This window comes from Galeopterus variegatus, unplaced genomic scaffold (assembly GCF_000696425.1).
Source record: "Galeopterus variegatus unplaced genomic scaffold, G_variegatus-3.0.2 Scaffold10168, whole genome shotgun sequence".
Lineage (NCBI taxonomy): Eukaryota > Metazoa > Chordata > Mammalia > Dermoptera > Cynocephalidae > Galeopterus > Galeopterus variegatus.
The window spans coordinates 52,262-64,297 of record NW_007736279.1 but is presented as its reverse complement, the minus strand read 5'-3'; the positions used below and the strand labels follow the sequence as shown (position 1 = coordinate 64,297).

Genomic DNA, 12,036 nt, shown 5'->3' with positions numbered 1-12,036 from the left:
TCAATGGTTTCTTAAAAATGACATTAAAAGCATAGATTAGCATTTTAAAAATGAAATAAATCGAACTTGATTAAAAATGAAATGACGAACATGTGAAATGAACAGAAATTTTTCTAAAGAACATATACAAGTGATCTATGCATATACAAATAAACACATACAAAGTGCTCAATAGTATTGGTTATTTCGGAAATGCAAATCAAAATGACAATGATAGACCATTTTGCTCCTATAGGGTGGCAATAATAATAATAATAATAATAATAATAATAATAATAATAATAATAATAATAATAGGAAAATAATGCTGGAGAGAATGTGGAGAAATTGGAAGTGAAATGATGAGCATTAATGAACCTTGGAAATATTATTTTAAGTAAAATAAGCCAGATATAAGATGACTAATATGAATGAATTCCCTTGTATTAAATATCTAGAATAGGCAAATTCAGGAACACAGAAAATAGATGAGATGTTACCAGGGATTGAGGGAGAAAGGGAAATGCGTAATTATTAATATGTATAGAATTTCTGTTTGGGGGTGATAAAAAATATTTTAAAATAGTGGTGATGGTTGCATAACATTGTATATGTACTTAATGCCACTGAATTGTACACTTAAAAGTGGTTACATGGGAAATTTTGTTATATTGATGTATATATTTTTTTACCACTATATGAAAAATGGTATATATTTTTCCAGTCTTCACTTTTAGTCTGTGTGTGTCTTTATAGGTGATGTGGGTCTCTTGAAGATAGTATATAGTTGGGTCTAGCTTCTTAATCCAGTCAATCCATGTCTTTTCAATGGGGAATTTAATCCATTTAAATTTAGGGTTGATATTGGTAAGTATTGCTTTACTCCTGTCATTATATAGCTTTTTGTTTAGATGTTTTAAACATCATTTGTTCCTTTCTTCCCCTTTTATTTTTCATCTTCAATGTTAGTTGGATTTTTGAAGTGAAATGATTTAGCTTCTTTCTCTTTCTTGTTAGACTTTTGGTTTTAATGGCAGGGTTTGCTCTTTCCTATATTTCAGTGATAGTGATTATCGTTTTTCAGATTCTGGATGCAGGGCTCCTGTGAGAATTTCTTGCAGGGCCGGTTGTGTGGTAATGAACTCCCATAATTTTTGTTTGCCTGGGAAATACACTATTTGTCCCTTATTTCTGAAGGATAACCTTGCTGGGTATAGAATTCTTGGCTGGCAATTTTTTTCTTTTAGTATTTTGAATATATCATCCCATTTTCTTCTGGCCTGTAAGGTTTCAGTTGAGAAGTCTGCTGTTAGTCTGGTGGGGGCTCCCTTAGAGGTGGTTCTTCTCTTGTTGCGTTTAGAATTCTCTCTTTGTCCTTGAGTTTTGCCAGTTTGACTATGTGTCTTAGAGAGGATCTTTTAAATAAGCCAGATAAGGAAAGAGAAATACTGCATGTTCTCACCTATAACTGGGTGCTAAGAAAGAAGGAAAGAAAGAAAGAAAAGCCCACAATAATTAGTTGAATTTTCAGAAGGCGAGAACAAACCTAAGGTTACTCGAGATGAGGGGGAGAGAGGGAGGGGATATACGGAGGGTTAGGTCAGGTAAAGGGCATAAAGAAAAATCATGATTTTTAGTAATGAATATGCTAATAATAATAATAATAATAATAATAATAATAATAATGAATCAGGAAACGGGACAGTTGATCCTGCAGGGAGACTGAGGTCTCTTGCTGGAGGTGTAGGTCGAGTCTCAGGATATGGGCTCCAGGTAGCGACAGCTCCTGCATGCTCTCACCTCAGTGCCAGGAGAACACCTCTGTCTTCCAGGGCAGAGTTGGGCGCACTTTCTTTGTATTATTTGTTGACCCTCCACAGGTAGGGGTCATTTTTCCTTCCATTTTCCTCCCGTGGCAGATGGCAAGAGCTTTACGTAAAGGCTTGTTGCTCATTGTCGTATTACTTCTGCTCCTATTGTGTCTTCCACTGACCATGAGCCCATTGAGGACAGGGATTAGGACTTTCTTCTGTGAGTTTCCAGGGACCAGGTGGCACTGTCCACTACAGTAGTTTCTAGGCCCATGTGACTTTTGAAATACGCTACTCCTAGTGGAGATGTGCCATGAGTGAGAAATGCACACTGCAAATGAAAGATGTGCTATGAAAAAAAGATGTAAAATATTTCAGCGTTTTATACTGAGTCATGTTAATGATATTAACTCGGATGTATGAGGCTAAATGCATCATTAAAAATAATCTGACCTTTTTCTTTTTACCTTGTCAATGCAGCAACTATAAATTTGATTTCATGTGTGGCTTGCATTGTATTTCTTTTGGCAGTGCTGGTCTAAGGTGTGTAGTAGATGCAGAACTGATGAACTGACCAAGGCCAGAGTGGATTTCCCTGTTTGGATTCCACTGATGGTTCAAAGTGACATCCCTGACCACCACAGTCAGCCTCTGGGAATTTGGTGGAGATTCATTCCCTGGTTTTTCTCTCTACTCCCAGGATCCCATTTATCAGAAGAGAGTGGAGATTGTCTGTCATGCACATATGGTGTGGACTACACTGCTTATTCCAACACCCTCCCTTCCTGCGTACTCTGCATGGTTTGTAAATCAGGTACAGACCATATTGACCCCTTGTCTAGAGTTAGGGTGGGGAGTGATGAGTTAAGAATTGTAGTCACCATGGAATCAGGAGACCTGAGAGTTCCAGTCCAACATGGTCTTCATCATACTCTGTTCCATGATTATGTCTTTGAGCCAATAACATAAAGAAAAACAGAAACTATTTTTATAATGCATGACACCTTATAGGGATATCTTATAGTCATCAGGTGGAAGAGGAGTTATATTCTCTCTTAGAGAGCGGTCAGTATAGCAATAGCATAGAGAAGGCATGGCTGAGTGGAAAGGGCTGTGTTTCAGCTGTGACAAGGGCCTGGTTCTGAACTAGGCTGTCTTTCTCTGTGCCCTGTGCTCCTGGAAGGTTCTCAGCCTCTCTGAACCATCATTTCCTAAGGCCCCTCCCTCCTCTTCAGTAGGACCAGGCTTTTGGGAAGTCACCCAAGGGCTCCTCTCCTTCCAGGGTCTCTCAGGTGATACCTCTATGCCTTCCTCGCTACTGACTTTGTCATCTAAAATATTTGTCCTACTTAATCTGATGTAATAAATAACGAATAGTGATCCTTTTATATGACTCTGTGTATTGGTGACAGCTGAAGTGTGGCTGTCCTCTATGTACTTTGTGTCTGTTGACACAGAAACTGCCCTCAGATCTCAGTGAACTGAGTTGAGTTGAGTGGGAGGGGCTTTGGGTTTTGAGGAAGGATTGAGGGACATGTCAGAGAAACACATCCCCAAACCTTATCCTTTGTCACCAGATGAAGAGGAGAAAAGTCCCTGCACCACGACCAGAGACACAGTGTGCCAATGCAAGCCTGGCACTTTCCGAGGAAAAGATTCCCCTGAGATGTGCCAGAAGTGCAGCACTAGGTAAGATACGGGAACCAAGGGGATTCCCAGAAGACCCGAGTCTCCTTGCACCCGTCCTCGCCCCTGAGCCCGTGGAGGCTCCATCTCCACAGGACGTGCCAGTGACCGTGGTCTTCTGATCCTGCAGGGCCCCTCCTGGTCCATCTGCAGGTCCCACCCCTGCCCCTGCAGTGGCCCCTTCCCACACCTTCTCAGCACGTTTTCCCCTTGGCCAGGCCGACCAGCTCAGTGGGCACAGGAGGCCAAGACTTAGGGCCGTGATACTTTTAGGAGCCCATGAACTGTTTTAATTTATTTTGAAACCATAAGAAAAAGAACTGCATAGAATCCAGCCTAGGTTATATTCATCTTTAAAACAATTGAGTCCTACGATTTAACTTTAATTTTTTTTTTTCAAGAAGGGGCCTGTGAAGACAAAAGTGCCCATGGCACATAAAGTCGTAATGAGCCTGAGTGTGTAGTTCCTTCTAGATTCTCATGAAGACCTGATCCAGCTCAGGCAGCCTTACCCCTGGCTCTTAGTCCCTCAGTAAGGCCTATTCTTTCCCCAGTTTTGCTATTAGAGGTCAATAGTTAAGTGACTGTTCTCTGACCCCCTGGCATTTGATGCAATTGTAGAAATGGTCAGACAGGTGGCAAACATGAGCTTAGTTATATTTAAGGTTGACCTTGGACATGGCTCAGCTCATGGCCACATTGGTTTGTGACTGTCCCTCAGCCTAGGGAAGCTCAGGGTGTGCTCTGCAGAGAAGGCTCCTAATGGCCACAGCTCTGACCACTGAGCATGGAGCCCAGGGAGCTCGGATCCTCTCACAAACTCAACAAAGGTCAGTGAGGTGACCCCTGGGGACACGAGGAGCCTGTCCTTCCTCTGACACCTTCTCAGGGATGTTGGGCAGGGAGGAGGCTCCCTCTCTAATCCCATATGGCAGCTTCCCTCACAGAACATGTCACTTCCCCTGTGTGTTTCCAGGTGCCCCAATGGGATGGTCAAGAAGAGTCCCTGTACCTCCTTGAGAGACCTTGAGTGCGTCCCCGAAGAATCAGGTACAAAGGCCAGCCACTGTGGAAGCCCCAACCACTGGAGAGCCAGTGACCACCACCAACTTGGGACTCCCGCCTGTCTGTGTCTTTCCTCAGGGAATAAAAACAGATTCAACTGGATCACAGTCCCAGCCTTATTAACGTTTGTGGCCTTGGTTGTTGGGATGATTTTACAAGGGAAGAAAATATTTCCTTACCTGAAAAACATCTGTGCAGGTGAGTGTTGGCTGAGGGAAGAGGTCTGGCACTCTCTGCCTCTCCCTCACCCACTCTGTTCCCACAGACAGAAATATCTCCCAAATCCTGGTGTCTTCCTGGCCTGGCTCTGTCTTCTTCTCTGTGATTGCCCTTCCACTGCCCACCTCATGAGCACCCCGTGGGGACCAGGGTCTCACCAGCCCTTTCTCTCAGGGCTAATGGCTGCCACATCACCCGGCCAGTTCCTCTGTCTTCCAGGCATAGCCAGGGCAGAGGGGCAGTCAGCTCCTGGACTTGGGACAAGGTTCAGGACAAGGAATGGTCAGGGGCGTTATTTACACAGCTTTGGCCGGAGCAGGATCAGGGATTCTACACGTGATGATTTTTACTCTATTTCCCCTTCTGCTCCCCCTCCCGAGGGTGCCAAGAGTTGGCATGACCCAATCACTGTCCCCAGGCACAGGACTCTGTGTCCAGAGTCTGAGTCCTGCCCACCCCTGCCCCAGCCTTGCTTCAGGGAGGGAGGTGCTGTGGGAGGCCCCTGCCCACTTGCTGAGGGGCCGCGCCTTCTCTTGCAGGGTGTTATGGATGTGTCTCTGAGTGGATGAACAGAGTAAGTGGGTTTCTCCGGGACCTGTGGGAACTGGGTGCTCAGGAACTGCTTCCAGCCTGCAGCAGAACTGGGTGGATCCATCCCAGACTGGTCTTGGTTCATTGCCCAGGCTCTCTCAAGTGGCCTGGGGGCTAAGGGTGGACTGTAAGGGGCAAGTGGCCATTTTGAGCCCCCCATAGACTGATGGACTGTGCTGTAGCCCTGACCTTCCTGCTGCCTGAAGACACCCCCAGGCCACAGCCCCACACCCTTGGGTGGAGGTCAGTTGGGGGGTGGTGACCCCTCCTTAGCTCAGCATCAGGATCATGGTGCCAGCAGCAGACACTGGACATGCTGAGCCTCCCTGGGTGACCCTATGGGAGGGGCTGGAGACAGCAGCACCTGGGGGGCCTTGCAGGGAGCCCTGGATGTGGACCCCCAATTCTGCTCTTTGCCTTCCCAAGGTCTTTTCCTGGTGCTCATGTCTCCTAAGAGGTTCTGTCTTGTGGGACAATGCCCACAAGATCCTGAGCAGCACATACTCACCATCCATCTCAGTCTCTGAGCAGGAGATAGAAGGCCAGGAGCCAGCAGAACTGGAAGATGTCACTGTACTATCCCCAGGGGAGGCCAAGCATCAGCTGGTGAGTGGGGGATGGGCCTTGGGGAGCCCTGGGCCTTCTGCTTGCCTAGTACTTTGTAGAAAGAGGGAGGTGTGATGCTGGCAGCTGTCCGGGCCCAGGGGGAGGTGGAGACTGAGGGAGATGAGGGACTGCAGGGGATGGGGCTGCAGGGGGTGGGGCTGCATGTGGCAGGAGCAGCTGCCCTGACCTAGAGACCAAGCCAGTCTGCGGCGCATTTTGCTTCCTAGTGTCTGTCCTGTTCTCCTTGTGTCTCCAGAACCTGGAGCAGTGCAGGCACAGAGTGGGCACTGCAGTGTTTGTTGATGACTGAATGAGGGCTGTATGACAGTCACTGTGTGCTTGTTATGGAACCTAGTAAGCCCTTGCTCATAATAACAGGAATTTCAAATTTACTCCAAAATTAGTATTACATTGCACATATTTGAAAATAAATCTTTGTCCGTTTTTCTGTTCTTATTTATACCTTGGCTTTCTAGGAGAGTTAGGGTCAGGGTATAGAAGCGCTGCTTTACTACACACACACGCACACATTTTGGTCATATCAGTTCATAAGTCTTCATCTGTCATTGAGTGCTTTTCTGTTTTCATTTTGCTAACTGAGGAAAAGTTGGCTTAAACTTGCATTTCCTTGTTTTGAACTTTTTCATACGATTATTGTTTTGTTTCTTAGAGTCTTTCTAGGAAGACATGGTTTAGCACCCATACATTTTCTCAAATATGGGTCGTAGAATCTTAATTTCTTGTTTGCTCTTTCAGTCAGTCTAATGTTTTCATGTGCAGAATTATTAACTTGTAAGTGGTTAAACCTATAGATACATTTACTTTTTCGTTGCTCATAAGCTAAGAAAGTTCTTCACTCCAACATAAGATGAGATGAACTTCTCTAATTTCTCAGGGATTTGTTTTTTTTTTTTTTTTGGTTTTCGTTTTGTTTGTAGTAATCTGATTTTTACCACATAGCTATAGAATTTAAATGGAATTTATTTTATGACATAGTATTAAGTGAGGAGCTACTGAATTGTTCTGAGTCACTGTCTTTCCTGAAACCCCATTTAGCAACCGACTTTNCACTCCAACATAAGATGAGATGAACTTCTCTAATTTCTCAGGGATTTGTTTTTTTTTTTTTTGGTTTTCGTTTTGTTTGTAGTAATCTGATTTTTACCACATAGGTATAGAATTTAAATGGAATTTATTTTATGACATAGTATTAAGTGAGGAGCTACTGAATTGTTCTGAGTCACTGTCTTTCCTGAAATCCCATTTAGCAACCGACTTACCTATTTTTTTGTTATTGTTCCTTCCTTTATCACTTTTCAGATGTTTATACAGAAAATAATTTTTCCACCTACAGTGTTCTTTCCTGTTCTTTTCTTGTGTCAATGATACTTTTTTTAAGTAAAGGAAAGATATAAAAAGGGAGAAAAACAGACAAATAAGACCAATACTTACCTCCATCTGATTAATCACTTTCCACAGTTTAAAACAGTGATTAATACATATCCACACTGAGAAAAGTAAATAGTATATAAAGGCAGTCAGTGAACACTGAGAGCTCACCCCCTCTTCTCCAGGCCCCCTGCTCTTTTTTTTAGGTGACTACAATAGACAACTTCTTGCTGAAATTTTTATATCTATGTCATATATGCATACACACATACATATATGCACACACACATAAATATGAATATTTCCTTTCTATGAAAAGGATTATATTATATACAATATTCTGCTAAATGAAAGTTTCTAATATGTTTTAATATCTGATAGAATAATGCCTCTTTCTTACTGTTTTAAATTTTATCTTTTTCTGTAATGAAATTTAGAATTATTTTACATGATTTCTCCTACCCCCTAGAAAATCAGTGAAATTGTTTATATTACTTTAAGTTAATAAATTAATTTAGGAAGAATTGAGATCTTTTCAATATTCAGCATAATATTTTCTATAAAAGAAGATAGTATTTGATTTTGGGTTTCTGCTCTAGCTGTAAGGAGTTTAAAAGTTGCCACTTGTTCTAAGAACAGCTTAAAACCTGTACAAACTTAAATATCAACAACTCTTTTTACATCAGTCAGAGAAGTGAGGTCACAAGGCAAACTGCTTTCTCCAAAAGTGGAGAGACAGGCAGGTGGATACAGAGACTCACAACGTATCACAGCAGAAACCCGCAAGCAGAAACAAGAAAGAGAACAAGAAATAAACAATAAGAAAACAAACAACTCAATTAAAAAGTGGGCAAAAGACCTGAACAGACACCTCACTAAAGAAGAAAGATATATAGCAAATAAGCATGTAAAAGATGCCCCAAATCATATACCATTATAGAAATGCAAATTAGAACTACATTGAGATGCTCTATATATCTGTTAGAATGTCCAAAATCTAGTACATGACAACAGCAAGTGCTGACAGGGATGTGGAGCAACAGGAACTCTCATTCATTGATGGTGGGAATGCAAAATGGTACAGCTACTTTGCAAAACAGTTTGGCAGGTTTTTATAAAACCAAACATTTCCTTACCATACAATCCCCCAACCACTGTCCTTGTTATTTACCCTGATGAGTTGAAAACTTATGTCCATGTAAAAACATGCACTTGATTTTTATATCAGCCTTACTGATAATTGCCAAAACTTGGAAGCAACCAAGGTGTCCTTCAGTAGGTGAATGGATAAATAGACTGCGGTACATTCAGCCAGTGGAAAATTCTTCAGTGCTAAAAAGAAGTTAGTTATTAAGCATTAAAGGACTTGGAGGAACTTCAAATTTTGGAAAGGGCACAATTATGGAGATAGTAAAAAGATCAGTGATTGGAGGGAGAAGGGAGGAAGGAATTAACAGGCAGAATACAGAGGTTATTTTTAGGTCAGGAAAACTATTTTATGTGATAATATAATGTGGAGACATGTCATTAAATATTTGTAAAAACCCACAGAATGTACACCAGGAAGGAACCCTAACATAAACTCTGGGCTTTGATGTATCGATGTAGGTTCATCGCTGGTGGGGGATGTGGATGGGGGGAGGCTGTGCATGTGTGGGGGCAGGGGCTATATCAGAACTTCCTACTTTCTCCTTAATTTTGCTGTGACCTAAAACTGCTGTAAAAAAATAAAGACTACTTAAAAGGGAGAATAAAAGTAGATAATATTTCAGTTTTATTATAACCCAATAGCAATTTCTGGGTTCTTTTCAGATAAGTTACATCTATTTCTTGTCAAGACCATTTCTTTGTATTTTATGTGTTTCGTAACCCTTATGACTTGGACTCTCTTGTAATTCCATTTTCTGATTTATGGTTTCTGCTACACTTTTTACATTCATCCAGACTTACATTCATTTTTAAGTAATGTAGTTTAACAACAGGCTTTTAAAAATATGCAATCATATCTAAAATAATGACTGATTTTTCTGCTTTCTTCCCAGAGTCCTGCCCTTTGTTTCTGGTTATGGGAACTTTCTGGGCAGGTGGTAATATTCTGTTTTGCTTGGGTAATACATACGTGTATACTTGATATGGAACACTTAAGATCTGAGCATTTATTGCATAGAACTTATGCCTCAATGAGCAAACAGGGACAAAGAGCCTGTGAGTTCTGCAGGGCAGGAGGTCTACCCCCCCTCCATGGACCCGAGACGGGAAGTGACATGTCCGGGTCTCACAGCTGCCGGCTGTCAGGGGCAGGACTGGAATCCAGGGCTCCTGATTCTGACCAAGGCCTTGTCCACTGTGTGTTACAGGAACCTGCAGAAGCTGAAGGGTCTGAGACGAGCAGGAGGCTGCTGGATCCAGCCAATGGTGCCGACTCCATTGAGAGCAAGTGTTTGGTTGGGGGCGACGCAGCAGGAGTGGAGGGACTAGGGCCAGAGTCCTCATTGCTGTCCCCACAGCTGACAGGGCTCCTCCAGGGCAGTCGATGCTGGATGCAGGGGATCTTATGCTGATGTCACTGGACCATTGGGACCCTAAATCCCCCTCTCCCACCACTTCTCACCCACTCTACCTATCCGCTCTGTCCCCTGACAACGTCCCCAACTCCTACGCCCTTCCCTCTTCCACCATCCTCCTCGTCCCTTGTTGCTCAGGTCCTGGTTCAGCCCCTGAGGCCTCCTGAGGGGCTGCGCTGTCCTGCGTGGTACCTATTGCCCCCTGGAGGCTCCTGAGCACTTGACTGTGGCCAGGTCCAATTTGCTGAGCTGCGTATGAACTTCATGCCAGACATCAAGGACATAATAAAAAGCAAATGGAAACGATCTCATTGATAATGTTTTGAGTACTGATTGCTTGTTGAAAAGATAATATTTTGTACATAATTGAAGCAAAATATATTATGAAAATGAAGATCAACTATATCTTTTTACTTTACTTTTTTAAAGGGGCTGTTAGAAAACACAACCTGGTGTCTGGTCCCCTCCTGTTTCTAGGAAGGCGGCGTGCAGTGCAAGTGTGTCTCACGCAATCCCGTCGCAGTCCCCTGAGCTGGGTGGGTTTGCTCCATGTCAGGGCTCACTAGTTGCTCGATCCAGCTCTGCCCCAGCGTCAGGGAGTGAGGCCGAGCTGGATGTGAACCAGAGATCTCCCAACCAGGCCCTGCCTTTCCATAGATGCAGACGTGGCCGCCCTGGGTCCTGCTCTCCTGCCCAGCGCAGCCTACAGGGCTTCCCTCCTCGGAGCTCCTGCTGCGCCCACTCTCTGGCCCACACTGTGGCTCCTTCCCCACGTTGTTTTCTGCCTCCATCATGTCCATCCGTCCCCCCTGGTGGGGTATCAACCGCTCTTTGGGGCAGGACTCTCTGTGGGCCTGGACTCCCTGCTGTGTCTTGGGAGCAGGTGACACCCAGGTGGTGTGGCCTGCTTCTCTGTGGATGGGAAGCAGGTAGCGACACTGGGGCAACAGGTTCACCAGCATCGGGAGTCCATTTGGCTCCACCCTTGGGGTCTAGGACCCTCGGCCCTTCCTGAAGCTCATCCCAACTCAGCGGACTGTCTCTGTGTGTTTTCTTTACCTAGGTCTGAGGCTGTGCTTCCATAGCTTTCCAGACATCGTGCCCTTTAAATCCTGGAACCCGCTCATGCGGCTGGTGGGCCTCACCGAAAATGAGATCCATGTGGCCAGAGCTCGTGCTGCAGACCCACAGGACGCCTTGTATGAAATGCTGGTGACGTGGGTCAACAAAACAGGACGGGGCGCCTCTGTCAACACCCTGCTGGATGCCTTGGAGACGATGGGAGAAAGACATGCAAGGGAGACCATTGAGGACCAGCTGGTGGGCTCCACAAGGTTCATCTATCGAGAAAGTGGAGCAGGCTCTGCTGCGACCTGAGTGTGAAGGAATCTCTTTAGGAAGCCAGAGCTTCCCTAATTTACCTTTTCTCCTAGAAACGGAAGCATAACTGGACAACAGTCCAGAAGAAACAGTCAGTACTGGACCTGTACTTGACCCATACTTGAAAAATAATCTACTATCAATAAGTGTAGGTGATGAAATGTCCATGAACTTTTTCAATGCACTTGGAGTAATTTTTATTAAAATATAGTTTTGATAAGCACATTGTGGAAATTTATGTAGTAGGATTTTTTTTGTGGAGTACACTTATATGCTTGTGAGTGCATTGAGAGTGATTTTAGGACATTGTTCTTTTAGTTCAGGACTCTTTATCATCCTAATAGAAATTTTTTTTTTTTACTTGTTATTGTCATACTGTAAACTTCCTTCATTCATATTTGTATGTGCACATTTAATTATGTCTAAATATGGCTTACTATGATGTTGGTATATATGCATCTTTCTCTTTTTATATTTTTTGTATATGATTACTTAAGAATGAAAAAGCTTTTGGAAATTTAAATGCTGGGTTGTTTACAAAGGATACCTGGATGGAATAAGCGAGCAAATATGGAGTGGAAATACAAAGGTGGAGGAGGGGAAGGAAAAAACCCCTATCTTTGTGGGGGTACTGTTTAGTTTCCAGTTGTCCCCCATATACACTTTGGTTTGATCATGTTTGGATGACTGGTAACTTTGAAAGAGGCTTTTGAACTTGGTAATTTTGTACTCGTGTGAATATTCAT

General features: G+C 43.5%; 1 protein-coding gene across 1 annotated transcript; it reads left to right on the top strand.

The window, feature by feature from the left end:
- Window positions 1–2,490: 2,490 nt before the first annotated feature.
- On the top strand, window positions 2,491–11,303 carry LOC103609839 (tumor necrosis factor receptor superfamily member 10A-like; the record flags this gene model as incomplete). The annotated part of the gene is made up of 7 exons (XM_008594113.1): window positions 2,491–2,604; window positions 3,368–3,479; window positions 4,453–4,526; window positions 4,620–4,739; window positions 5,809–5,957; window positions 9,704–9,779; window positions 10,974–11,303. Coding segments are annotated over 7 exons (959 nt in total), but the record flags the coding sequence as incomplete, so codon positions are not given.
- Window positions 11,304–12,036: the final 733 nt, after the last annotated feature.